Genomic DNA, 25,313 nt, shown 5'->3' with positions numbered 1-25,313 from the left:
AAGGATTCCTGTCCTTTTTTTTTTTTTTAGTGTACTCATCTTCCAATCCACACACCCCTCTCTCTCATCCATCCGTCTCTCTCACCGTGACCCCTCTCCTTTTCGACCAGCCAATCTCAGCCAGCTGCGGTTCGACTGGATCATCGCGGTCCTAGCCCAAATGGTGGTTCCTGTCTGGCGTCTTGTTTAGCTTATCCGACCGGTGGCCCTTGCTTCGTGGCGGTTCTGCGAGAATCTCGCTGTCGGAGCTTGACACCAGGCTTCTGGACCCTGCCAAAGAGGAAGAGAAGGCTGAGAAAGCAGCAGCAGACCAGACCTACTACGTACTGATGGCGTATCTCCGCTTTCCGCAGGCAAGACGCACGGTCGTTGTCTTCCCAGAAAATCCAACTCCTTTCCTCGTTTTTATAATTCTTGTTTAATTTATTTTTCTTTTTGAGTTGTGGATCCACATCTGAGAGGAAAATATATTATTATTTTTTTTAATAATCCCTCTCTTGGCCCTGGGTTGCTGACAGTTTTTTTTTTTTTTTAATTTATGTATTTTTTTTATTTTTTTTATTCATTGAAGATTTCATTTTATTCTTTTTTTTAAAAAAAAATTTTCTTTTTTAACTCTCTTCATCTTAGACTCCCACTTGGTACTTACTCCCGAATACTACTTAGTTATAGAGACGGATGGTCGAGTGATCCACTGGCTACTTCTCCCATTCCAATACTCCAATTTCTCTCTAAACTCCCTTTTCTTCAGCGCCGAATCTAAACGGGACCAAGAAACGGACCTAGCCGAGGCCTTCCATAGATAAAGCGGGACCCAGGAAACCGACCAGCTCAACTCGAGCTATAAACAAGCACCCAGAATCATTTTGGCATCCAGCAATTATTGCCTTGCAGCTTCTGTTACATTCCCGCGCAGCAGGTCTCAAAAGAAACTGGTGATTCAGAAAGTCGCAAAGTACACACGTGCCGGTATGTTATTTTTATTTTTATTTTTATTTTATTTTTATATATATATTTATTTTATTTTTTTGGTTCTTTCCCTTCGTGGACCTCAAGAGGTTCCTCTATACTTCCTTGCTGCCACCGGTATACCCCGTGCGCTCATAAAACCAACCACCATGAGCAGCCTTCTTTGAATGAGGATACTAGGTTTGTTCGATTGCGGATGATTGTGCATTCAAGATCTAGTATCTGACAAGGAGATTTTTCTGGAATTGGTTTATTCCCCATAATTGTGCTGGAAATGGGCCCTTTTCTTTCAATGGGAGCACTGTTGCTGCAGGCTTTTTTTTTTTTTTTTTTTTCCACTCTCCCTTTCATTGCCAAAACCAAATCAAACCAACCTCACTCTCCCACTGAAAGGCGGAAAAGGAACCAAAGCTGAACGGAAGAGACCCCTTCTCTTCATCTCTGGGTCGGTCAGAGTGCCTCTTCTCCCTTTTCCCTGGCCCATTAATTCCACTCGATTTCCCCTCCCAACCGACTAAACCCAATCCTCGCTCCCAACCTTCCCCTCCTCGGCCCATCCGTCAACCACTCATTCGCCATCCATGGATGAGAGCTTCTTCTGATCCCACACACCCCTCCAGCTTTAATTCCTTCCTGCCTAGTTATCTACTACTTTACTTGCCAACAAGGGGGAAGATACCAAAAAAAGAGAAATTAATGAACAAAAAAAAATACCTACCTACTTGGTACATCTATCTCCCTTCTCTCGGTTTTTATTTCCTTCCCCTTCTCCCCCTTCCTCCCACTTCCCCCCGTCATCCACACTACCACCACACCCATCATCATTCAATATTGTTATTGTCCTCCCTCTCCCCGCCTCCATAGTTTCGTTTTAAGAGAAGGGAGTTCCTTCGGGGCGTGGTCCAGAAACACCAACCCGCCCAGCTGCTGCAGAGAATAATTAGGCTTAGCCTTGGGGCCTGCGTTTGCTCTGCGCCCCCAGCCTCCTCCACTTTTCGTGTATGATCTGCTGCTCCTCCTGCGGCACAGCAATCATTTTCTTTTACCCTCTCTGCACTCCACCGCCTGCTTGTCTTCGTCTGGCATTTATTATTTTTTTATTTTTTTATGATTTGTTCTATTATTATTTCTTGTTTTTCTCGTCTTTCTTATTCTCATTGGGAAGTCTGTCTGCTATGATCATCGACGGCTGAAGTGTCCCAGATCATTTTCTACCTATTTTATTTTCTCCAATTTACTGCCCCCCCCTCTTTATTCGTGAGCCTGGATTTCGACTTTAGATTTCCGCCGTTCCTACCCTTCCCCCTTGTCTGCCCCGTCAGTGTAGCATCCCTTCCGTTTGACATTTTCTTATACATACATACTGCTTCCCGTCTGGAATTCCTTTTCTTTTTTTTAACCTCGACCACTCACTTGGCCCGCCTTTTGCTTCTGCTTCTCATTCTGCATGATCATGTTGATGACCTGAACGCCCTGCTTACTCCTGTTTCGCTTGTTACATACAGACTGCTCGCGAGTCCTGTACTTCTCTCTGCGCAGCAGCACGCCACCACTTGCTCGACGACCTGCTACGACCTGTTACGAATCGCCACCAGTTTGATATACACTGCTCGTTGCTCGTCTTTGCGCGTTTTCGGTTTCATCCTTCCCTCGGGTGCAGTAGTGTGCAGAAACGCATCCTCCAAGATCGACGTTTGATGCTGGACTATCACGTCGTCTCCCTCCTCCCTCCCCTTCTCCGGCCCTTTTTAACGACTTGAAACGAGACCCATGATTTCGTGCTTCTGATTTGGCTGAGCGAGTTGTGTTGATCATCTGCAAGCGATCTGTTGTTCCTCGAACTTCCATGTTTTGCTTGTGACGACTGGGATCTCCTTAAGTTTCTGGAGCTAGATTTCTCTCAGCGCATAACCTGCATAGCGATTCTCTCCATCCAGTTGCGCCAGCGATCTTCAGGTGTTTTACGGTTACGACTCGCCACGATCCTACGATTGCACAGCTAGCATTTTCTGCATTTCGTTGTCGATCCACTTTTTTTTTTGATTTTATTTCTCTTTTTTTATCTCAGGATATCTGCATTACTCTTTGATACAGTGCTAATATCTTGGCTTTTCTTTTGTCATTAACGATAAAAGCTGACAGTATCATTGCATGTTCATTTGGAAACCTATCAGTGTTGGGACCTGGCCAGAGGGCTAAGAAAAACGAAAACAAAAGACAGAAAGGCTGTCCCCCCGAAAAGAGCAATTGACCATATATTGCGGTTCGTTGGACGTTTTCGAGTCCAACGTCCATCACCTACAATTCCATTGAATTCTTAGAGCCATTACCCCCGCCAACCGAAAAGCTGGAGCTACCGTCGATTTCGCAGGTCCACACCAGAGGTCCTGTTGATATTCCTTGGTATAATCATCACGCCGCCGAGAGACCTTTGTTGTCTGGCGACAAACTGCCGGCTCTTAGTTTACCAACGGCCTCGCAGCCGCCCATCTCGGGCCAGTCCTACCGGACTAGCTACGAAGACCCGTCGGCCCCGGCATCTAACAACGTGAGTGCACGGACAAGTCTATCAGGGTCTACACCTATCGTCAACGAAGCCAGAAGCCCGCCACCGCCTTCAGACCTAGCGGCTGGTGGCCAGGGCCGGCTGTCTTTGGATTCATCTGCTCCTCAGGATTACTCAATCGCCCAACAACCGGTGAGCGACGGGTACTATCCACATCCAACTTCCATTAGCAGTATGAGCCAAACTCAACCGTACATGGATGTCCACTCGCATCTGTCATCGGCGCAGCCGTATGCTCCTCAGGCAGCTACGGCCGGTGGCATAGCCCATTATCAGTACCACCAGCAGCCACCGGTGTTGCAACCGGCGTCGACTACCTATGGACCAGCAAGCTCATATTCGCAATATACATATCCTAGTGGTGTCGCCTCGTCGCAAGGAGGGCCACAACCGCCATCGACCTCGATGAGTGCTCAAGTTCCGGCTCAATTGCTGCCATTACCCGGTGAGTTCTCATCAAGGTTTATTTAGCATCTCCTTTGACCATTGTTGATAAGTCTGTATGAATAGTTACAAACCACACTGTTACGCCCCCAGGTTATGGAAACACTACTGGGACGCCTTTGCAAGGGTACGTCTACGATGCCACCGGGCAAATCGCACCTCCTGGGGCCAAACCACGGGTGACAGCAACCCTGTGGGAAGACGAAGGCAGTCTTTGCTACCAGGTGGAAGCGAAGGGCGTGTGCGTCGCCCGAAGAGAAGGTAAGCATCTCATTCTGGCTGTCAGGATTATCGTGTTGATTTGCACTCCAGACAACCACATGATCAATGGGACAAAGCTGCTCAATGTTGCTGGAATGACCAGAGGTCGTCGGGATGGAATTCTCAAGAGTGAAAAAATCCGCCACGTGGTGAAAATCGGCCCCATGCATCTCAAGGGCGTGTGGTATGGTGTTTCCGATGGTTCAGTTGAAGATTTGAACTGATATATTTCATTTTCGTACAGGATTCCTTTTGAACGTGCATTGGAATTTGCAAACAAGGAGAAGATCACAGACCTTCTGTACCCTCTGTTTGTGCACAATATTGGCGGTCTTTTGTACCATCCCACTAATCAAACACGTACAAACCTGGTGGTTCAAGAGTCGCAACAGCGACGGTTAGAGGGCCCACAAGCAGGGCGAACTTCACAAGGGACTCAGCCTCCTGCACTGCATCATCACCACTCTTTGCAAACTCCCGTTCCTTCCCATATGCCCCAGCCTTCAACGATTGGCTCACAGGGTCGGCCAGGACTTGATCGAGCGCCCGCTTTCCCGACACCACCGGCCAGCGCCTCCAGTCTCATGGGCATAGCAAATCAAGGCCCCTCTTATGAATGGGGAAGCCAAGGGATGAACTCGGGTGTGCCACACTCGCAGCCCTTGTCAATAGACACTGCTTTGAGCAATGCACGGTCACTGCCCACTACGCCAGCTACTACCCCCCCGGGAAGTAATCTGCAGGGAATGCAATCGTACCAGGGCCAGTCCGGATACGACAGCTCGAAACCGTACTATTCGACCGCCCCTGCGTCGCATGCCCACTATGCTCCGCAACAATCCCTGAGCCAGCCAGGCATGGCTCCTTACGGTACATATATGAAAAATGACATGGGTCCTCCTTCGGTTCGGACCCCTGGCGGGCCGCCAGAGGGTGAGACTGCCGATGTTAAGTCGGAGCGTTATTCTCACAGCAATGGCCATGTCGGCAACGGACAAGGTGAACACGTCCCGGAGCATGAGTCGGAATACGTGCAGCATGATAATGGCGGCTACAGCACTAGCCGGGGTTCATACACGTATACCACGAACCCATCTGTTGGGAGCCTGACGGGTGATCATTCGCAGCTGACTCCCGACATTACGGGCTCACCTTCACAGCAAAATGGCTCCGGGCGGATGACTCCTCGTACCAGTGGGGGTCCTCCACAATGGTCATCCGGTTACAGCACGCCGCCCCGACCCGCCGCTGCCGCTAGCAGTCTTTACAACATTGTTAGCGACACCCGGGGCACGCCGGCCAACGGTGGACAGGCTGAAAATTACTCGGTGGCGTCCAACTCCGCTCCTGGCTACTCGGCGGGGATGAATGGGTCTCTGGGATCCGGCAAACGTTTGCGAGAGGAGGATGATCTAGACCGCATTGTTCGGCCCGACAGCCGTGGGGGCGAGTATGAGAGCAAACGCCGAAAGACATTGACTGAGGTTGGTGGGCCAGTTGCGGGTGTACCTCTTGGATTACAGCCCATGAAAGCTGGGGGCGTGGTGTCTCGCCGTCGCTAATCGTGGTCGTCTGGAAGCCTAATACATGGTTGGGTCTACGAAATTAAAAGCGTTTGCAAAAAAAAAAAAAATATAAAAAAAGACCAAAATCACAAATCGAACAAAAAAGTCGGGATAAAAGGGTGACCTATTGTATGGATGGGTCATGATTCCCTTCGTTGGAGTGAATTACAAAATTTCCTTGCTTTCTACATGCTTCCCATAGACTGCCTCCGCATGACTGGGATGTGATGGCATCATGGTGGACGACATCGGTATTCTCCGCCGCTATGTTCTTCCTTGAGTCTCGGAGGGTTTTGTTTTTCATTTCTTGTCTTCTTTCTGGGGCTGTCTGTTGAATCAAGACTAGACGGGATGGAGCATTGGCACCATCACCTCTATGGTGAGAGTGTCTACCCGGTGTGGAAAGCCGGGCTACGATCATTATTATAATCTACCGTGGTTTGGAATGTTCCTGGAAAAAGCGTTGGGGCATGATCCAGGCTTTTACATTTTTACATCTTGGATTGAGGGATGGGCAGCGTTATGGTGCTTTTGGTCAGTCATCTTGTGGTATGTGCTTTTCCGCGAGGCTATATTTACGACCATGATGTGACGAATTTCCTATTACGTGAGTTTCTTATATTGTTATGGCTTCAATCCCCTGCATTGAGGGGGTTTGTCTTTTCTTTTCTTTTTTTTGTCTTTTCTATGGTGTATGGGCATTCAAACAAAATATGACATTTGACGACATGTCGGGCATTCTCCCATTCCTCCCATTCCGTAGCTTTATACTCTACGTGCAATCATTGAAATCATCCTCCAAAAGAAGTCTCCCAATCGTCTAATCCTTATCCAATTCCTATCCTCCAATACAATCTCCCAATCCTTTCTTTGTAGCCAACTCCAAATACATGGATGTTTAGTCCAAGAACTGACGAGCCACCTCCAACAGGCGGTCATGGAATTGAGGCAAGGTAGCCACGACGCCGAAGTTGTCCATCAGGCGTCGTCCACGGGCATAGTTAAAGGGACGTCCATCGAGATCGGTGAGCTTCCCGCCGGATTCCTCGTAGACCAACATACCACCAGCGTGATCCCACACCCAGGGACAGTAGTCCTTCTCACGGGGGATACGCACCATGGCATTACCGGCGCCGACACTGAGAGCGCCATACTTAGTCTGCATGGACCACAGGTCGACGAAGGGAGCGGTGGCCTGCAACTGGGCACGGATGGCGGCATGTTTGTCCTGAGCGATGTAGGGACTAGCAGTGGCCTCGACAAACACCAGCTCGGTCTTGTTGACGCTAGACTGGATGAGCGGTTCCGCCATGTGAAGACACATACCACCCGTCATAGGACGCTGGAATGCCCCTTGACCTTTGACGGCGGACAACAGGGTCCCATACCCGGTGACATCGACACCGTCCTCCGTCATCATCAGCCGTTCCGCAGAAGTGGCATCGCTATACGCCATGTTCGGATACCCGACCACGCCCAACTTCTGCTCTCCATCTTCCACCAACGCAAGAGACACAGCATACTGTTGTCCACGGACGAAGGTCTTCGTACCATCGATAGGATCCAAAATCCAAGCACGAGTCATATCATCCTCGTGCCCACCAGCTCCACCCAGGTCGATCATTTCGAGCATTTCATCCGGAGAAGAAGGCATGGTCTGAAGAATCTCATCGTGTTCCTTCTGGTCGTCGACTCCATCAAGACCAAGAGTAACGAGTTCCCAAACTCGCTTAATGAGACCCGGATCCTGGCGCAGAGCTGAAGCAGACTCCTCGCCGATGACATGGTCATTCGGGAAATGGTGCTTCACGATCCCGATCAGGATCGCCTGCGCCGCGAAATCAGCCACAGTCACGGGCGATGCGTCCTCTTTGTCGCGGGATCCTTTGTCCTGGACGGATTGCATGTGTTTGGTCACGATGCTGGCGCGTTGGACGGCCAAGGAGGCGATGTGGAGTTCATGATGGAAGCCCATACTGGACATTGTTGGTTGTGTTGTGATTTGTGTATTGATGGTAAACTGTATCTTCCTTTTTTTTGTTTTTAAACGATAATAAAGATAAAGACATAAAAAGGATGGAATGAAAAGGTTAGGATAAAGAGGATAGAGAGGATGATGATAATAATAATCTAGAAGAATAATGAGGTATTTATACCTCTCGAATTGAAACATACTAAATGCATTTGACATCTATTCTATGGACCTCGCCATTAATTCTGCTCGCCGATTGGAGATATCCATGATTTTCTTCACTATGAGCAGTGGTATCCATTTCATATCGATTCACTTACACTATATTCTGAGTATATAATGGAGAAACCCCATTCTTTGTAGGTATATCCAATATCCAATATCCAATGGTATGGAGTGCTTTGCTTGGTGGAATGTAGTGAATACTGTCTCTTTCTCTCTCGCACAGAGAGGGAGTAGATGTATAGAATACCATAGTTATCAAGAAGCCACGTATATGATATACGTAGATAACTCTAGGATGCTTTTATCTTATCTGTCGATATAGACTGATTCTTGCCCGAATCCATATGATCCATTGGCTGGTACTCTCCATTCGAGAAGTAATCTTCCAATCTGCATTTGTTTATCATCAGAATGATACAATATATATTTCGTCCACTGTCTATTTATTATATGTCACCATTAGCGTGTCAAATACCTGGCGGAGATTCTGTACGGTGAGTTATGGTGACAAGGATGGACGACGAGGTCAGGAGTAGTGACGGATGAAAGGGGTAATGGTAGATGTCTGGGATTTGATTGAGTAGTCTTTGTCAGTACGAATATACTACGATAGTAGCTAGAGTCTAGAGTTGAAAGATAGAGTCTATTAGGGTTATCTCGAGATTCATTCTTAGAGACTATAGAATACAGATGGAGGACTAGGTTAATCAAATAAGTACAGTCATACACTCATAACCATACATCATTATATATCATAATCATATCATAATCATCATAAAAAAGCCCCCCTTCGCCATCCCCCTCCTCGACTTCGTCCGGACGACAATGACCCCCCTGATCCCCGTCGGTAATCATCATGCTCGTGTGGATGGGCGTAGGCATGGCCAGACGGTAATTCGTCCGCGCTGTCGTTGGACTCCGTCCGCGCCAGTTCCGTCGGTTCGTGGTTCACCGTGGAATCGCCCTGCACCAGTCCCAGTCGCTCCTCCTCCGTCGTCTTCGCCTCATGGGAACCGTGTCGCAGAATACTCCGCGGCGATCTGTGCGGCGCATCGGTCTTTCCGCGCGGGAACATATAAAATGAAAACTGCCGTTTCGCTAGTTGAATCCCTTCGTCCACTTCGACCGGTCGAAGGGAACCGGCATAACTCGTGTCGACCGGGCGAGGACCCGACATGGCCAACAACGACGCCGGTTCGTTCTCCTCTGGAATCGGTTGCCACGAGGAGCCCTGGTTGGACCGGATCTCATCGAGGAACGACGGCCCCCGTTGCTGCCGATGTTGATGCTCCTCCTCTTCCTCGGGAAACCGGGACATGCCCCAGGGTGGCAGCGGCAGTTTCTTCATCGACGGAGTGCGTCCCCGCGTCATCGTGGGCCCCTCACCTAGGACGGTCCTGCGTCGGCGCAAGCCATCCCATTCAATGATCTCATTCTCCGTCGCAGCCGGTCGCTGGTCCTCCTGTCGCTCGCGGAGATAACGACGCACTTCCTCCGTTTCAATCGCGCGACGCGGCGTCGACAGCCGGCGGATGATGGCTGCCGTGCCGCGGATGGAGTCGGCCTTGGGCTCGGTCTCGGGCTCCTGCTGCGTGGCTACCTCGCGGATCTGATCCAGATCGCCCTTGAAGATGGCTCCATCGGGCACGTCCTTGGCGGACTTTGAGAGCTGCAGTAGGATTACCCCGGAGCAAATCTGCAGGAATCCCAGGACGACGGTGGCGATCTGCATGCCTGATCCTTTAAAGCCCTGGAAGAGAATGGCGGAGGTAATGATGGTGGCGCTAGTGAAACAGACGTAGTACGTGGGGGTGACCAGGGCCGCATTGAAGATGTTCAGTGCTTTCTGCGAGGGTGAGTATCAGACCAGGGAAGAGACCTGGGAAGGAAGAGGACATACATTCAAGTAGATAATCTCGGTCAGCAACGTCGCCACCACAAATACCAACAACGCATACAGGAACCACTCCTTGAACTGGGACTCACCACGGATCTGGGCCAGGATGGCGGCCCCCAGCCCCTGAGTGGCTACGACACTCAAACCGCCGATGGTGCTGCAGATGCTGATGTAGACGAACATGCTTTTCTTCCCATAGCGCGGGCCCGCCCACACGGCGATGATGAGACTACCCACGAGGATGACGCCGGCGTAGGACAGGAAGCCTGGGGTGATGACGTAGTGCTTCATGTCCTGGATGTTGTTGACAGACGACTGCTGTGGTGCATTCAGGGCGATGACGACGGATCCCAGGATACAGGTGAAACAGCCCACCTTGCCGACGAAACTCAACCGCTCCTTGAGGAAGATCGCCGACAGGATGGTGGTGACGACGACAGAGAGGGCGCCCAACGGGGTGACGAGGATGGCATCGACAAAGGCATATGCCACGAAGTTGCAGATTTCCCCCACGATCATCAACGTCATGCCGCTCCACCACCAGACATTTTTCAGGTATCCGTATCCCTCGCCGGCCTCCTCGTTGTATTCGACGTTGGCTTTTAACAGGCCGACTTTCTTCAGGACAAAGGACACTCCGATGAAGAGACCCGAGGCGACGGCCAGCGAAACACCGATTGCTTTGTACGAGGCCGGTCGGCCGTCCGATCGGGGTTCGAGAGAGAATTCCATCGTACACTGCCAGCAGTGGTATCGAGAAGCGATCGGGAGGCGATCGGGATCGAGGGAGAGAGATATATTTATAGTAGATAATCCGACTAATCCATGGGATTGACGGTTCACGGCGGCAAATCGAAAGTCACAATTTTAGGCGCCTTGGAGCAAAGAGACGAATTAGGGAGAGAAATAACAAGAACAATTGAAAAAAGGAAGAAGAAAAAGAGAGAGAAAAGTTGAGAAAAATGAAAGAAGAAAAGAAAAGGCTGGGCGGGGAAACGGATCGCGGGCTGATTCAGTATTTCCCCTTAATTTTCTGAATTAATTTTACTGATCATTCATTCATTATTCATTCATTAATTTAAATCCGGGTATCCTTCCATCCACCAACAATATACAGAATAATCACCGCAGATGATAACTGGGCTTCCGCTGCTTGTTCACCACCGGAGGTTCATCCACCGGATACGGCGGTCGCACTTTGCCATTTCGCCCCGGACTGTGCGACCCCATCAACGGCATGGGCATCGGGATCCCTCCCAGCTCGCTCACCTGGTCCATGGGATAGGGGATTGGCGTCTTGGGCGGCACCGGTGGCGGTCCGTGTTCGACAACCTGGTCCAGGCTCTGTCGTGGCGATCCATACTGCTGCGATCCCGGTCGGCTCACCTCGCTGGGGCTGAAGCTGCCCAGATCGCTACCGGATCCCCGCGCGGGTGACGGCATGACAGTGTCAGTGGGCAGAGGAGGAGGAGGCCCTGATGGCGGTCGCATGGGAAAGTCGGTAGGGAGTTCGGCGGGTAATTCCACCGCGAACGGTTTCGACGGCGGAGGCACCGATAGCTGGGGACTCTGGATATATATGGAACTGTCATCGTCTTGAAATACGGCCAGGTCGTGTCCCGCCGCCTCGTGCGCCGCCAATCGCTGGTGCATGCGCTCGATCTTGGCGAACTTGACGCCCGCATCGAGGATCTGTTTCTTCACCTCCGGTCGGGTCAGGTAGCGACGGGTGTTGGTGCTGATGTCGGCCAGCCGATTCCATTCGTTCATGCCAAACTCGCCCACGCCGACCTCGACATTCAACCGGTAGTAATTGTCCTTGTTCACATTGCGCCGGGCCAGATGATCGCGCAGCATGTCCTTGTGAATCTCCTCACACCCTTCGATCTTGGCGATCAGTCGCCGTCGGGCTTCCGCGAAGGTGCCCAGTGAATCCCCGAAGAAATCCTCCCACCACTCATGCTGCCGGTTATTCGTGCCGGATGGACGCCGGCCCGTCCCCACGCTGATGAACGCCCCGACCTCCCTTCCAGGCCACTCGTTGACGGTGGCTTCGTCGAGAATTTGCGGCGCCGGATTGTACGTTCCGACCCCTTCGTCGATGAAGACGTGTTGGCCGATCTGGATGGGTTTGAACGCGAGCCCGGTCGCCGACGTCGCCCGACCGGCTTGCCAGATCGTACAGTTGAACTCGGGGGGCGGTTCTTTGCGAGAGTCGTAGGATCGTAGGAGCACGGCAGACCCCTGGCGGGTTGTGCCTTTGTATAATGCCGTAACCGCACTATTCCGTTAGCTGGGCCGGGGGACAACCACATAGAGATCAAAAAAAAAGCGGGAAAAAACCACCTACGTCTTGGTCCGATACTCCCGATTATCATACAATAGCGCATCCGGATTTCCCCACCGGAGGCCGTTAATAAATGTTGAATTCCGCTGGCTGGCGGCGGTGGAGGAATGGGACGTACTGGTGCTGAAGCTGGCGCGGCTTCCCGACCGCTGGGGAATGGGACTGGGACTGAACGGGGCACTGGCAATCGAAGTGCGGGCGCCGGCGCCAGGGGACATGTCGTTGCCCTCGGCCTCGAAGACCGTGTGTTCTCGGACACACTCGCGGATGGCCTGTTCCAGTTTCGAAGCCTTGAACAGCGTAGAGCGATAGGGAATGCCGGCGATCGTCTTGTCTGTTTCGAAGACCCGACGGGTCATGCGCACGTAGACTTCCTTGCATGTTTCCAGGTCGAGGCGTAGGCGACCTAACATGAGCGCAATCAAGCCGCCGGTGCCGGTGCCAGCGATGAGGTCGAAATGGTCGCAGGGTTTGGGGATTTGATCGCGTCGCGGGGGCCTTGCCTTCGCATTCGACGTAAATTCGGTACATTAATTCCTGGAGGATGATGAGCATGGAGTATCCTCGAACACCCCCGCCATCTGAATATTGTTAGTTGGGTTCTCGATCTGTGGCAGAATAAAAAGACAACACACCAAGGGACAGGATCCTCAAGGGAGGACCCTTGGTGGTATCCTTGCGACGAAGATTGACGGCATCCATGATGTGGATGGTCGAGGGATTATTCCCTGGGGGAGAATACCCTGGGAGGGGAAAGTGGCGGCCTAATAACGGCAATTGAGGATTAATGGCTGGTCAGGTGCGAAGTGTAGGATGACTTAGAAATGATTGTTTCGAGGGGTAAAAGAAGAAGAAGAAGACGAATGGAAGAAAAAAGAAGAAAAAAGGATGAAAGAAAGAAAGAAAGAAAGAAAGAAAGAAAGAAAGAAGATGAAGAAACAAGAGCCAGTCAGAGGTGGGCAAGTGAAACCATGATTCTCTTTTGTGGCGCTTTCTCTGCGTCATCGAGGCGGTGCAGTACATCGGAATAGTTACAGACCCATATGTATTCAACATCATCTATCTCTTCAAAGATTGACCCACCATGACAAAAAGGTACCATGGATGGGTCAGGCACAGTTCCAGAGTCCCTAGAAAGCATCATAACACAGCCTTCCCCAACATCACATCCCGCAATAACTTCAATCCCTCCTCTGCAAACGCCACCATGTTTCTCTCGCGATCGTTTGTCCCTGTCTCCTTCTCGCGAGTATACGTTCCATGCGCTGTAGACACTGCGACTGCTACGTAACCCCTGCGACTGTTATTCTTTCCATCTTTCCAATATAGACAAATCAAGACAAGAAAGTGCCTACGGAATGCGATTTCTTGTCGTCCCACCGGTCGGTCCGGCGGTTCCGCTCTCACCGATCGTATAGGTGCTTTCGAGCTTCTCACGCACATGGTCTGCGAGTCCGGCCACAATCTCGGGAGTAGGTCCCTTGTACTGGTCCAGGTGTTCTTTCGTCCATCCAGCGAAGGCGATGCGCGATTCCAGAGTGTATACCTGTGATGTAGATTAGAGTTATCTATTATAATCATCTATCCATCCTCTCCGCAACGTGACGGATCAGGGATACACACAGTCAACCCCCCTCTGTAGATGGACGATGCGCCAGGCATCGACAGTAAACATGCTGAGAGGAGCCCACCAGCTGCCTAAAGGGAGTGCATTCAGTACAGTATGGTCAATTATGCAGCAGATGACATACAGTCTCAGCAACGGACACCGATTCTTCACGGGATCGAAGCAGATCAAAGACCTCGGCAATCAGAGGTCGAAGGCTAGATGGAGGGAATTCACTCATACTGTCTACATCCACGGTGGTGATGCGGTAGGATGATGTGAGCGGTGTTGCTGAATTACTAGACTACACTAAATACTATGATGATGGCAAGTCTTGGCAGTCACCTGCATCCTTAACTTTCTATAAAACATTGTATTTAGCAGTACCTAGGTATATCTTTACGACGCATTCTCTCAACTAAGACCTGGCCAATCTAGAAATAGTTAATGTCCATCCTTCAGTCATAGAAGTTCAGGAAACTCACCGATTACCGACCGTTCATCCATCATCTTCGTCACAATTACCTCGTCTCCCACTCGAATCGGGGTATTCTCCGATTCTCGGTCCAAAAATGTATATCTCCCAAATACTGGGCTGTATTTTGCCCCCTTGTCCACCCTCCGATCCTTCATCAGTCTCTTCAGCGCGTTGCCCGCCTCCCCCCGGGCCATCTTGCCCGTGTCATAGTCGACGTTGATGCTCTGGCACCGTACACAGTTCGCCGTGATAAGAAGCCGGGATTCATTCTCGCCCACCGCTAGCTCTGCCCAGAAGTCCTCTTCGTAGGCCGTTGCAGCTCCTGCCACAACAATGTTGGGTCGGAACTTGGTCACGTCCATCTCCACGTCACCGGCCAGACGCGTCGACAGGTCCTGCACGGATGTCTCCGACACTACCAAGTATGGCGCCACGTCGGCAAAGGTGATCTTTTCCTCATTCCGCTTCCCTCCTCGCGACCAGTCGCGGCGGCCCAGAGCAACCGACAGGATCACAGCGACCGCTGTGGCCGCTAGGCTGGGCAACAACGACGACCCGGTGGTCTCTCGCACCATAGGCACCCCGATAGCATTCAGGAGCAGGGTCAACGCCGCCAGGGTTGCCACGGACCGCGTTGAAACAAGCGGCGTGGTGGCTGGCTTTCGGTGCGCCGCACTCTTCCCCGGGGGGAAAACTCCCCAGCACCGGTCTCCAGTGAGGTCCCAAGTACGCCAGGACAACCCGATATCCAAAACACTCGCTGAACCAATCATTATACTGACTTCCCATGTTGTAACCTTTGGTCGGGCTCTGGTGCATCATAATCCCTAATTCTTCCAGCCCCCGCACGTCCGGTACCAAAGGAATTTCCAGGGTCTTGATTCGGTGGCCGTCGACGCCGGTGGGCTGGTATGTGACAATCACCTTGCCGTTGTTGCTTCCCTCCGTCGGGAACACGATGTCGGTCAGGAAACGGCACATTTCAGGAAAATGGGGCACGTGCATGTTTTTTCAGGGACTCGGTACCATCGTCGCTTGCGTTGACCTTCAGGAGCATGAATCGACGGTCATACTCGAATCCGGTCCTCGTGAGCAAAGCCGCAGGGAGGGCGACGCCTCGCAACGATTTAATCGGGTACGTGTAGAGCTGAGAGATAAGTCAGTCACATTAGACGCTGGAGTAAACACTTTTGAAGGAATCGCTAGCTACCTGCGTAATTTTCATGATGAGCGAAGGATGTCTCCTGTCTCGATGGACTGGGAGTGAGGCGCTGACGCTACGCAGTAGTGACTCCAAGAGTCAAGTCAAGTCAAAACAAGGGAGTGAGTCACCGACGCCGAGAAGATCCTCCACTTTAAATATGTCCCAGCCGAGAGGTTGGTCGAAGAATGTAGGGAAGAATCAATACAAGGGAAGGGAATAAAAGAAACCGAAAACAAAAGAGTCTGGGGAATGCGGAGACCGATAAGCTTCCGTTGTCGGAATCTTTATCTACATAGTCATAGCTATGCACATACTGTACAAGGGTAGCACTCCATTGCAGTTCCAGAAATCATTGATTCTAACGTAGATGTGTTGAACATTTGTACATACATATACACCAAAAATAATAATAATAAAAAAAAAAAAAAACCTACAGAACTCCTCAAGCCGGTCGCAAATAATTGGGAATAATGACGTCTACTCGTCCTGCGCCCAGGGGAGGCTAAAAGTTCCTACCCAGTCCTCAACCTCCTGTCTCAGAAGCACAATCTCGGGGATCTCCTCACCGTCCTTCACGTATTCGAGGAACGCCTTGACGGTATTCGGGCTCTTAACCCCCTTGGCCGTCGCGCTCTCCTTGGCCGCCTTGTCTAACTTTTGCGTGATGATGACCGCTCGGTCGACGATGTCAGCCACGCGGCGGAAATCTTCCGGTTGGAAACCGCGCGTGGTCATGGCTGGAGAGCCCAAACGCAGGCCACCAGGCTTCAGGGCAGACTTGTCACCGGGAACGGTGTTCTTGTTGCTGGCAACCCCGCAGAGTTCCAGCACGCGCTCCACGCGGGCACCATCGACACCGCGGTTCTTCAGGTCTACCAGGACCAGGTGGTTGTCGGTTCCTCCCGACACAATGTTGTATCCCAAGCCACTGTTGTTGAGAGGATTGCCCAATCGCTCTGCCAGGGCTTTTGCGTTGGCCAGCACGGTCTCCTGGTAGGTTTTGAACTCCGTCGTCTGCGCCTGTTTCAAGGCGACCGCGAGGGCGGTGATGGTATGGTTGTGGGGACCGCCCTGGTGACCTGGGAAGACGGATGCATTAATCGCGTTCTCCAAATCGTACATCTCAGGGTTTCCTTTCTTGTCCGTCCGGCGGACCCCCTTGCGATAGAAGATCATAGCGCCGCGGGGACCCCGAAGCGACTTGTGCGTGGTGGTGGTTACCACGTCAGAGTGCACGAACGGAGATGGGAGCACGCCCGCGGCGACCAGGCCCGAGATGTGAGCCATGTCGCTCAGGAGGTAAGCACCGGCCGCATCAGCGATCTGACGCATGCGGGAGTAGTCGATCAGTCGGCTGTAAGCCGATGTTCCGGCAATGATGAGCTTGGGACGATATAAGAGGGCCGACTTCTCGAGAGCATCGTAGTCGATTAGGCCGGTCGACTCATCGAGACGGTAGGGGAACGTTTCAAAGTACTTGGAGATGAAAGATATCTTCTTGGTTGGGGTCTGATAGCCGTGCGAAAGATGGCCACCATGGGGGAGGTCCAGCCCCATCAGACGCTCATGGGTGTTAAGAAGAGCGGAAATAGCGTACAGGTTGGCGGGAGAGCCGGAGAGAGCTATACGCAGCTTAGTTTCATATTTCTCAAACGCCGGATTGAATTACCCACGTTGCACGTTCACCCCCCATTCTTCGGGGTTAAGCCGGAAGGTCTCCAAAGCACGTTTCTGACAGAGTCGCTCCGACTCGTCGATGAATTCGTTGCCTCCATAGTATCTAGCGCCGGGATATCCCTCGGAGTATTTATCTGTTCTCAGTCAGAAACAAAGGGCGCCAATTTTGGAGATCGACAACAGTGGGGTACAGACTCTGCATCACGCTGCCGAGGGCATCGAGGACTGCTTGTGAAGTGAAGTTCTCCGAGGGGATCAAATTGATAAAATGCTTCTGACGTTTTTTCTCCTGTAGATGCATGAGTATGACGGGAATCAACTAGGGAGTAGAGGGAAGTCACCTTTTGGAGAATATTGTAGATAGCGGGGTCCTCTTCCTGGAGATGTGCGGAGAGGAGCTAAACCGTAGGAATTGACGTTAGCATCCAGTCTTGAAGGACAGGAATAATCAAAGCCAATCAATGGACACGTACACTCTGCTGTCCGTCACGAGTGGAAGACGAGACACCTCGCCGTTGAGCAGTTGATCTAACGAGGCATGAGGTAGGTCGGAGCTGGGAGGTGACGATAGCTTGGGAGGAGCTTCCAGCACGCGGAATTAGGCATAAGGCCTGGCGGCCGCAACGACTCAACATGGTTTCGTCGCTTTCGTCTTTTCCTGATTCTTTTTCTCGATATCAGCCTGGAGAAGGTAGAAGGAAAATGGAAAAAATGAGCATACAGGACCTAGATAAAAGAAGAAAACTGGGTCAGTCCTATCATCGGACAACCTTGCGTTGATGCGATGACCGGCGTTGCCCGCGGAAAGCAGTCTGCGCTAGACCTCTCTTGGACTAGCATCTCCGAGGGTCGAATGAAAGATTTTCCGTCCCGCTCGCTTATTTTATTTCTGCGAGTCTGGCATTTCGCACGCTTTCTTTCTTCATCACACAACTACATCCAAGATGAAGAAATGGCGTTTTGCTGGACAGCACTCGTGGAGCGGACGGCCTTGCGCTGGCTTCTCCCGGGCGCTGCTGAGATGTCCCCGCCTCTCACCATCCATACTGGGGCAATGAACGATCGGATTGGAGGTTGTGTGATCTGTTTTATACATGCTTTATATATACTTTTTTTTTTTATTTTTTTTTTTATCAAATGAAGAATTCCTTGGCTTAGATAATTATTGATAGAATCATTGTAGTTAAGTCCATCTATTTATGAATCTATCCATGGAATACTGCGTACGCCCAGTATTTGGCTTCGTTTCAGATCACAGCTAGGTAAATCATCCATGGTTGATGGGATTAGCATTACCCAATACGAAGTAGATGAGATCCTTTAGGTTCTGGGGTGGTCAGCCTTGAAGAAATGAGGATCGACTGAGTACTACTGTACAACGGATTATTCCATCGGTGGGGATTCTACGTGTTCCTGAACAACAGGAACCAGGAACAGTACACCAGTCCAGACAAACAAAAGAGAAATGAAAGGTCGGGCATAATTTGTCTAGAAGCCCCGACCTTGGTTGTGGACACTAATTTAATATTAATACGACGGACTTAACTTCCACCAAAGAGTAATAGGCGATAAAGTTGGCCCCAAAATAAGAGCCTTCTGAACCCGGCAAGGATCATCAGGTGGTGCATAAATGGGATTAATTGACCAAGAAAGAAAGCAAAAAAATAGGAAGAAATACGAAGACAGACATACACATAACTAGCTGTAGACTATAGTCATACTAAAAGGAAAAGAACTGATGAAGTATATATATAGATAAAAGGACGGATGAACGGGGGAGAAGAAGCACAATGGTCCTGGAAAAAAGGGGGACTGCGGTGGTAATAAGCATGGGCCGTGGGAGTATCAAATCCCATTAAATCATTTGCGAACGAGGGCTCGTAGAATGGAGAATCCAGACAGCTAAACCTAAAAGTCACTAGACGCACTGGCTACTTCATTAGTCGCGTCGCATGTCCCGCTGTTGCCGTCCTGATGGGGATTATTTGCTATGGAGAGGAGAATCCATATAACTAGCCTCTTACTCATTTCTTCCTCCTTTTTCTTCTCTCTTTCTCTCTTTTCCCTTCTTTCTCCCGTCAGTCTACTCACTTGATATCTAATCCCGGTCTGACCGAGTACATTCTTTCAATATACCATTCAGTCGCTCTTTTTCACCTTCACGCCCGATTTAATTTTTGCACCAAACCAGAAATTTCTAAATATACATCCACGTCTATTTCAATCAATCAAAATGCGTATCTCTTTCGCTGCTGTCTTGGCTACCCTGGCTGTCGGTGCCGTTGCTACCGAGGTGGAACAAACCGTCTACGTCACTGAATATGCCACCATCTGCCAGGCCACCTCTCTGCCCTCTGGTATTCCCACAGCGGTATGTGATGTATTTTCCATGGACCCAGATATATGACTAATGAGATCCAGCCCGCCATCACCGTATCCAACGGAGTCACTTACTCGATCTCTCGTCCTCTGATCACCTCCACAGTCACTCACTGCGAGAAGTGGTATGTTCTGTCTACTGCTATTATTTTATTTGTTGATATTAATTGTTATAGCTCCACTAGTGTCCCCGTCATCCCCGTGCCAACCGCAGTCAGCCCCAACCCCAGCGGCTCCGTGGTCATTCCCTCCAGCAGCCCCGTCTCCTCGACGCCGCTGATCCCCAGCGGCTCTGTTCCTGTTCCTTCGGGCGTTTCTCCTTCTGGCTCGGCCACCACCCCCGCCACTCCCCTCTTCACTGCCGGTGCCTCGCGCGCTGCCGTCGGTGCTGGCGCTGGTCTGGCTACTGTCTTCGGTCTAGTCGCCTACCTCTTGTAAATCCTTTGATTTCCATTTCGATTTAGGCCATGTGATTCATTCTTCTTTTTGTCGGTGCAATGGCCCTCCATCTTCTGATCACAGAGTATCCTGTGTGCGTCTGACCTAACGGTTTATTTGCGTTTGTATGTACGATACCTAGGTACTATAGCAAATCACCGCAAAGAAGATTGGGGTTGGAGTAGGTTGTGCCGGCCTATCTTATTTTCTTGGATTTTTCGCTTTCCCCTTGGGTGCTACGACCGATACCATACATCTCATTTTTCTTCTAACTTTCTCGGATATCTTACGCCTTCTGTTCCTATCCTGGGGTTACATTGATTCGATTAGCATTGTGGCCCTGTCCATGTTCATATTATTTCTTGTGTATGAATAATCTTCGTTTCATTAATGCTTCAGATGTCTCGTCTTTGCCTAGGTTGTAGGACAGAATGCCATATATCTACCTATCGCTTTGATTTTAATGCTTCGTGAACACTGGATATTGCACTATCAAACTACAGCTTCGACTCCTTTTTCCGCTTCTGTTCGAAATATTCCTGCACTTTTCCCCGGGCCACCTCCACAACTTCGGCGTCTTCCACGGTAGGTGGAACGCTGACTGTCGCATTGTAATCTCCCTGCACCCCATGTTCCACCAGCTCCCGCAGCACTCGTCGCAATGTCTTGCCGCTGCGCGTCTTCGGGATCATCCCGTGTCCCTGGATCATCCCCCCAAGCGACGCAATAGCCCCAATCTCTCGCCGCACCAGCCTGTTGACTTCGTCAAAGAGCTCGCGTCGCGGTGTCGCGGGCAACTCTCCCGTCGCTGTGCGCAGCTGAACAAATGCAAAAGGTAGATGACCTTTCAGAGGGTCGGGTATTCCCACAACGCTGGCCTCGCCGATCTCGGGGTGCGAGAGTATCGCTTGTTCGATAGCACCTGTTCTAACGTTAAGTCTCGTGCTGTAAACAATAAGAAGGGGAGAAGACGAACCTGTGCTGAACCGATGAGCAGCTACATTGATAATGTCGTCCGATCGTGCCATTACATGAACATATCCATCGGCATCAATAACACCCGCATCCCCTGTGTCGACCCATTGACCCGCAAACCGTTTGAGGTACCCCCGGTAGAATCTCTCGTCATCGTTGAACAGTCGAGTGAAGGCAGTGGGCGCCAGTGGTGGGGCGAGAACAATGTTTCCCATCGTACCCCTGGGGACCTCATGGCCCTCATCATCGACAATCCGAACATCAAATCCCGGCATCGGTAGCCCGGCCGACCCGGGTCGAATCGGCAACGGCGTCGAGTTAGTCTCTCCTTGCCGCATCAGTCCCATTGCACTCTTCAGGGCGACGCCACAGATGGGCGAACCCGATTCTGACGACCACCAATTGTCCACAACCATGGCCCCAGGAGCTGCATGTCGAGTCAAGAGGGCTTGATACGCAAGGACAATACTAGGCTCGCTTCTCTCGCCGGCGAGAAAAAGAGCCCGCAGGTGTTTGAGGCCGCCACGTCGGCCGACTTCCTCGATGAATAGATTATCAGGATCATCTTTTTGAATCGCACGCATCGCCGTAGGTGCCGTGAACAGTGCATTGGCCTTATGCTCCTCCACAATGCGCCAGAAAGTTCCCGCGTTCGGCGTTCCAACAGGTTTTCCTTCAAAGAGGACGGTTGTCGCCCCAACTAGGAGAGGAGCGTACAGGATGTACGAATGGCCGACCACCCAGCCTATGTCGGAGGCACAGAACATGACATCGCCTGGTCCTTGGATGTTGAACAGGTATTTAATCGATAACTGAAGCCCAACCGCGTGGCCACCTGCTTCTCGGACTACTCCCTTAGGCAGCCCAGTGGTCCCTAGGCTCTAGAGTCAGTCATCTTTTGTCGAACTGTATCCATCCAAGGATCGTACCACTGGTATAGATGATGTACAGCGCGTCTGTGCTGTCCACCGGCACCGGGCCGGCCCTAATACCACGCATACGCGCGCTTTTAACTAACCGCTGCCAGTTCCGCTGTCCATTCCGCTTGTCTGGCTGGTTCCACCGCAGCTGGTCCCTCTGCCACACAAGCACCTTCTCGGGCTTAAAACTGCTCAGCTCAATTGCCCCTTCAACTAGCGGCCGGTAGGCAATGGGGCCCTTGGGTCCTTCAACGCCACATGATGCCGTCATGATGGCCCGTGGTTTAGCCGCTTCGATGCGTTGCGCCAGTGACTTTGGCGCGAACCCACCGAACACGGCGGCATGAATGGCCCCTAACCGTGCAATTGCCAGTGCTGCGACAAGAGCGGCGGGGATCATAGGCACTGACCGTATCTTGTGAGAATACGATTTCGACAGGTCTTGAACGGGAATCAAGAAAGATAGAAACATACTGTAAATGATGATCACATCACCCTTCTGCACACCTTCCTCGCGCAATACGCCAGCCAACACTTCCACCTCCTCCAACAGCTGACAGTACGTATACTTTTCTTTGGTTCCCGTTACGGGGGAGTCCCAAACAATGGCAACATTGTCCCCGTTGCCATTTTTTACATGCCGGTCGACGCAGTTATATGTCGTGGAGATCTGGCCATCTGGAAACCAGGCCCAATGATCGTGGCTGGCACCGCTAGGGAGAGTCTTGGTCGTTCGAGTGATAGCACGTGATGGGTTCCGATGCCAGTCCAGATCCCTGGCGTGGTGGGACCAAAAGGCTTCCAGATCCTGAATAGAGGACTGGTGCACTTGCTGCTGTGAATGGGGTGACATCATGAAACTTAATCTATAAAACTAGTCAAAACAAACACTCTCCTGGGATTGGAGGTCAGGTGGTTGGCATTCCAGATACGTATGATCTTTCTTCGCTAGACAATGGACACGATAGCCATTGGGGAACAGAACGACGGTGTGCTGTCGCAGAAAAAAAAAAAAAGAAGAAGAAGAAGAAGAAGAAGAAGAAGAGAAAAAAAAAAGGGGGGAAACCAATTTACCCTACAGGCGAACACAACGGTCCAATCCAATTCAATTCCGTTCAGCTAGTTCTAGACTACTCCCGAGCTACCCAGGGGGGAAAGAGAGGGAAAGAGGAAAAGCGACGTATGAAAAAGTACCAAAAAATATCCGCGGGAGACCAGAAGCAGGAGGGGCAACGCACATGAAGCAAAACTAAAGGGACAAGTGACAAGGGTCATTGCGGGGGCACAAAGGGCGAGAATGCCAGGACAGTTAACTCGGTGGAGATGGCGAGAGAGATAGACAGTGGCCGAGGTTAAGAGATAATTAGCAATCCGCAACGATCGGAGCTTTCCCCGCACGACGCATGGACCAGAGAGTCCCATCCATGGCTTGATGGCAAAAGAATTCACCTATCAAGTTATCGACTTGCCTCCACTGCCCTCGACGGAGAGACATATGACAGTTGGAACCCACCAAGAGGGTGTATGGCGGTCGGTAGTACGCAGTAGCAGTAGCTACGTTAGCTAAGAGTAACAGTTCACTCGTGTCAATGCTGTTAGAAAACCACGTAATCAGAAATCGGAAAAATACTCCCCTTGTCATCTCTTCTTCTCCCTCTCCTTTTTTTTATTTTTTTATTTTTTATTTTTTTTTTTTTTTTTGGAAATATTGTCATTGTACTCTATTAATCGATTCGACCTCTCTTATTCTTTTGATTTACTCGCAAATGCATTAAAAACCAGAACCAGAACACAAAGCTCAGCCGTAGGGTATCATATCGCAATGCCTGCTAAACTGTTGACTGCCATCCTTGGGCTTCGTTGAAACCAGAATTACAGTCCTCTTCCACAACCACCACCACCGCCCTCTTTCCCAAAATATCTCCCATCTCCAGACTCCCTGCATCGTCCTCCTCATCGCTATGATCCTGAGCCGATGCTCCCTTCTCAGTATGACAACGTCAGTCGCGACTTTCATCCTCTTCCCACTATCAGTCCTGCTGTAACTCCAAGGGGTTAGTGGAGGAGAAAATCCAGACGATTAGGAACCATTCGGTGGGGTTGAATGTAGAGCAATATAGAAAGAATTCAGACGTAAAGAAAGAACATTCTATGGCCCCAGCAGATCCTGGGTCTCCAGCCCCATAAAACGTGACAATTCTCCGGTAGCCGAAACACCCTGCCATGGATTTGAGATCGCCTCCCAAATGAGAAAAAAAAAAAAAAAAAAAAAAAAGGACGAATAAAAAGAAAATGCATCAAGCATATGAGATTCCCCGCCGTTATACTCCGGCAGATCCGGAAGATATAGGGGGCAGGAAATAGTCGTTGCGAAAAAGAAAGCTAAAAATAAAAAAATAAAGGGAAGCGCTGGGTGCAGAACCGAAGGACCGCCAAGCTGCGTGGATGTCAATATAGACAAGAGAAGTTACTGTCATGAAACAGTCTCAGGAGAACTCTCAATGATTAAATATCGAATGGATTGCTCGAAACAGGGCCGTGAAAGTATCTCTACTCCCACCGTATAATGGCCAGTCGGACCAGCTTAAAGGATGGTGCACTTAAGCGAGCTGCGATGCCGTGTGCGGTCCGGTCGGAAAGACTTTGGATATTCTGGGCCAGCATCACGGTCGCGCATGGCGCCCAAGCCGGTCGGTCGCCGATCCTGGGATCGCCCTCCTTGTTGTTGACGTTGCTGCCGAAGCATGCGAACGACATCGTAGAACACCTTTTCGACATTGATACAATTCTTCGCAGAGGCTTCGACAAATTCGCACCCCAAATCTTTCGCCAACGCCTGTCCTTCTTGTGCCGACACGGCCCTCTCGACCGCTTTGTCACTTTTGTTACCAACCAACATCACCGGAACGGGAAGCGAAGACCCTGGAGAAGCATGCATTGGAGATCCTAAGTAGCTGGCGCCGGAGGGTGACCCGGAATTGGTGGATTCCTTGACCATCTTGATCTGGTTGTAAAACTTCTGTATCCGAGAGAAAGAGGCCCGCGAGGTAATGCTGTAGACGAGTACGAATCCCTCGCCGTCACGGATCCACTGGTCTCTCAGTGCCGTGTACTCTTCCTGGCCCGCAGTATCTAGCACTTCCAACATGCATGATTGCTGATCAATCACCACCTGTTTTCGGTAGGAGTCTTCGATTGTCGGGTCGTACGTTTCAACGAAATGATTCAAGCACAACTATTGCACGAAGGGGACAGGGTGTCCAAAGCTCAGTCACTGAGACATTATCAGAAGTGGAGAAGTGAAGTGCTAACCTGAATCGTGAGCGCTGTCTTGCCCACACCACCATCTCCCAGCACCACCAATTTGTACAATGTCATTTTTCCCGACAT

General features: G+C 50.8%; 10 protein-coding genes across 10 annotated transcripts; 2 read left to right on the top strand and 8 right to left on the bottom strand.

The window, feature by feature from the left end:
* Positions 1–1,136: 1,136 nt before the first annotated feature.
* Positions 1,137–5,802, top strand: ATNIH1004_001227 (uncharacterized protein; the record flags this gene model as incomplete). Its single annotated transcript, XM_033565927.1, has 5 exons — positions 1,137–1,149; positions 3,291–3,980; positions 4,046–4,240; positions 4,292–4,424; positions 4,485–5,802. 5 exons carry the CDS (start codon positions 1,137–1,139, stop codon positions 5,800–5,802), a joined length of 2,349 nt encoding a protein of 782 aa, XP_033431684.1.
* A 901-nt stretch (positions 5,803–6,703) lies between these two features.
* On the bottom strand, positions 6,704–7,789 carry ITR2_1 (inositol monophosphatase family protein; the record flags this gene model as incomplete). Its single annotated transcript, XM_033565926.1, has 1 exon — positions 6,704–7,789. One exon carries the CDS (start codon positions 7,787–7,789, stop codon positions 6,704–6,706), a length of 1,086 nt encoding a protein of 361 aa, XP_033431683.1.
* Positions 7,790–8,774: 985 nt separating this feature from the next.
* On the bottom strand, positions 8,775–10,631 carry ATNIH1004_001225 (DUF803 domain membrane protein; the record flags this gene model as incomplete). The annotated part of the gene is made up of 2 exons (XM_033565925.1): positions 8,775–9,848; positions 9,903–10,631. The coding sequence occupies 2 exons, from the start codon at positions 10,629–10,631 to the stop codon at positions 8,775–8,777; spliced, it is 1,803 nt and encodes a 600-aa protein (XP_033431682.1).
* Positions 10,632–11,021: 390 nt separating this feature from the next.
* Positions 11,022–12,948, bottom strand: ATNIH1004_001224 (putative Patatin-like serine hydrolase; the record flags this gene model as incomplete). Its single annotated transcript, XM_033565924.1, has 4 exons — positions 11,022–12,180; positions 12,250–12,749; positions 12,817–12,827; positions 12,882–12,948. The coding sequence occupies 4 exons, from the start codon at positions 12,946–12,948 to the stop codon at positions 11,022–11,024; spliced, it is 1,737 nt and encodes a 578-aa protein (XP_033431681.1).
* Positions 12,949–13,386: 438 nt separating this feature from the next.
* ATNIH1004_001223 (CinA family protein) lies at positions 13,387–14,093 on the bottom strand (the record flags this gene model as incomplete). The annotated part of the gene is made up of 4 exons (XM_033565923.1): positions 13,387–13,540; positions 13,602–13,792; positions 13,870–13,944; positions 13,998–14,093. 4 exons carry the CDS (start codon positions 14,091–14,093, stop codon positions 13,387–13,389), a joined length of 516 nt encoding a protein of 171 aa, XP_033431680.1.
* Positions 14,094–14,314: 221 nt separating this feature from the next.
* Positions 14,315–15,555, bottom strand: MARC2 (MOSC domain protein; the record flags this gene model as incomplete). Its single annotated transcript, XM_033565922.1, has 4 exons — positions 14,315–15,090; positions 15,113–15,267; positions 15,350–15,477; positions 15,541–15,555. The coding sequence occupies 4 exons, from the start codon at positions 15,553–15,555 to the stop codon at positions 14,315–14,317; spliced, it is 1,074 nt and encodes a 357-aa protein (XP_033431679.1).
* Positions 15,556–16,011: 456 nt separating this feature from the next.
* Positions 16,012–17,846, bottom strand: SHM1 (serine hydroxymethyltransferase; the record flags this gene model as incomplete). Its single annotated transcript, XM_033565921.1, has 5 exons — positions 16,012–17,156; positions 17,208–17,345; positions 17,407–17,500; positions 17,553–17,609; positions 17,685–17,846. 5 exons carry the CDS (start codon positions 17,844–17,846, stop codon positions 16,012–16,014), a joined length of 1,596 nt encoding a protein of 531 aa, XP_033431678.1.
* A 1,598-nt stretch (positions 17,847–19,444) lies between these two features.
* ATNIH1004_001220 (putative GPI anchored protein) lies at positions 19,445–20,028 on the top strand (the record flags this gene model as incomplete). The annotated part of the gene is made up of 3 exons (XM_033565920.1): positions 19,445–19,582; positions 19,633–19,715; positions 19,767–20,028. The coding sequence occupies 3 exons, from the start codon at positions 19,445–19,447 to the stop codon at positions 20,026–20,028; spliced, it is 483 nt and encodes a 160-aa protein (XP_033431677.1).
* Positions 20,029–20,525: 497 nt separating this feature from the next.
* ATNIH1004_001219 (putative acyl-CoA synthetase) lies at positions 20,526–22,776 on the bottom strand (the record flags this gene model as incomplete). The annotated part of the gene is made up of 4 exons (XM_033565919.1): positions 20,526–20,950; positions 21,005–21,877; positions 21,933–22,328; positions 22,398–22,776. 4 exons carry the CDS (start codon positions 22,774–22,776, stop codon positions 20,526–20,528), a joined length of 2,073 nt encoding a protein of 690 aa, XP_033431676.1.
* A 1,731-nt stretch (positions 22,777–24,507) lies between these two features.
* Positions 24,508–25,313, bottom strand: rasB (Ras small monomeric GTPase RasB; the record flags this gene model as incomplete). The annotated part of the gene is made up of 2 exons (XM_033565918.1): positions 24,508–25,158; positions 25,236–25,313. The coding sequence occupies 2 exons, from the start codon at positions 25,311–25,313 to the stop codon at positions 24,508–24,510; spliced, it is 729 nt and encodes a 242-aa protein (XP_033431675.1).

This window comes from Aspergillus tanneri (genome assembly GCF_003426965.1).
Source record: "Aspergillus tanneri strain NIH1004 chromosome Unknown AapTan_2_pilon_pilon_pilon, whole genome shotgun sequence".
NCBI classification, from domain to species: domain Eukaryota; kingdom Fungi; phylum Ascomycota; class Eurotiomycetes; order Eurotiales; family Aspergillaceae; genus Aspergillus; species Aspergillus tanneri.
Note: the sequence above shows the minus strand (reverse complement) of the source record. Positions and strands in the feature narration are given on the sequence as shown.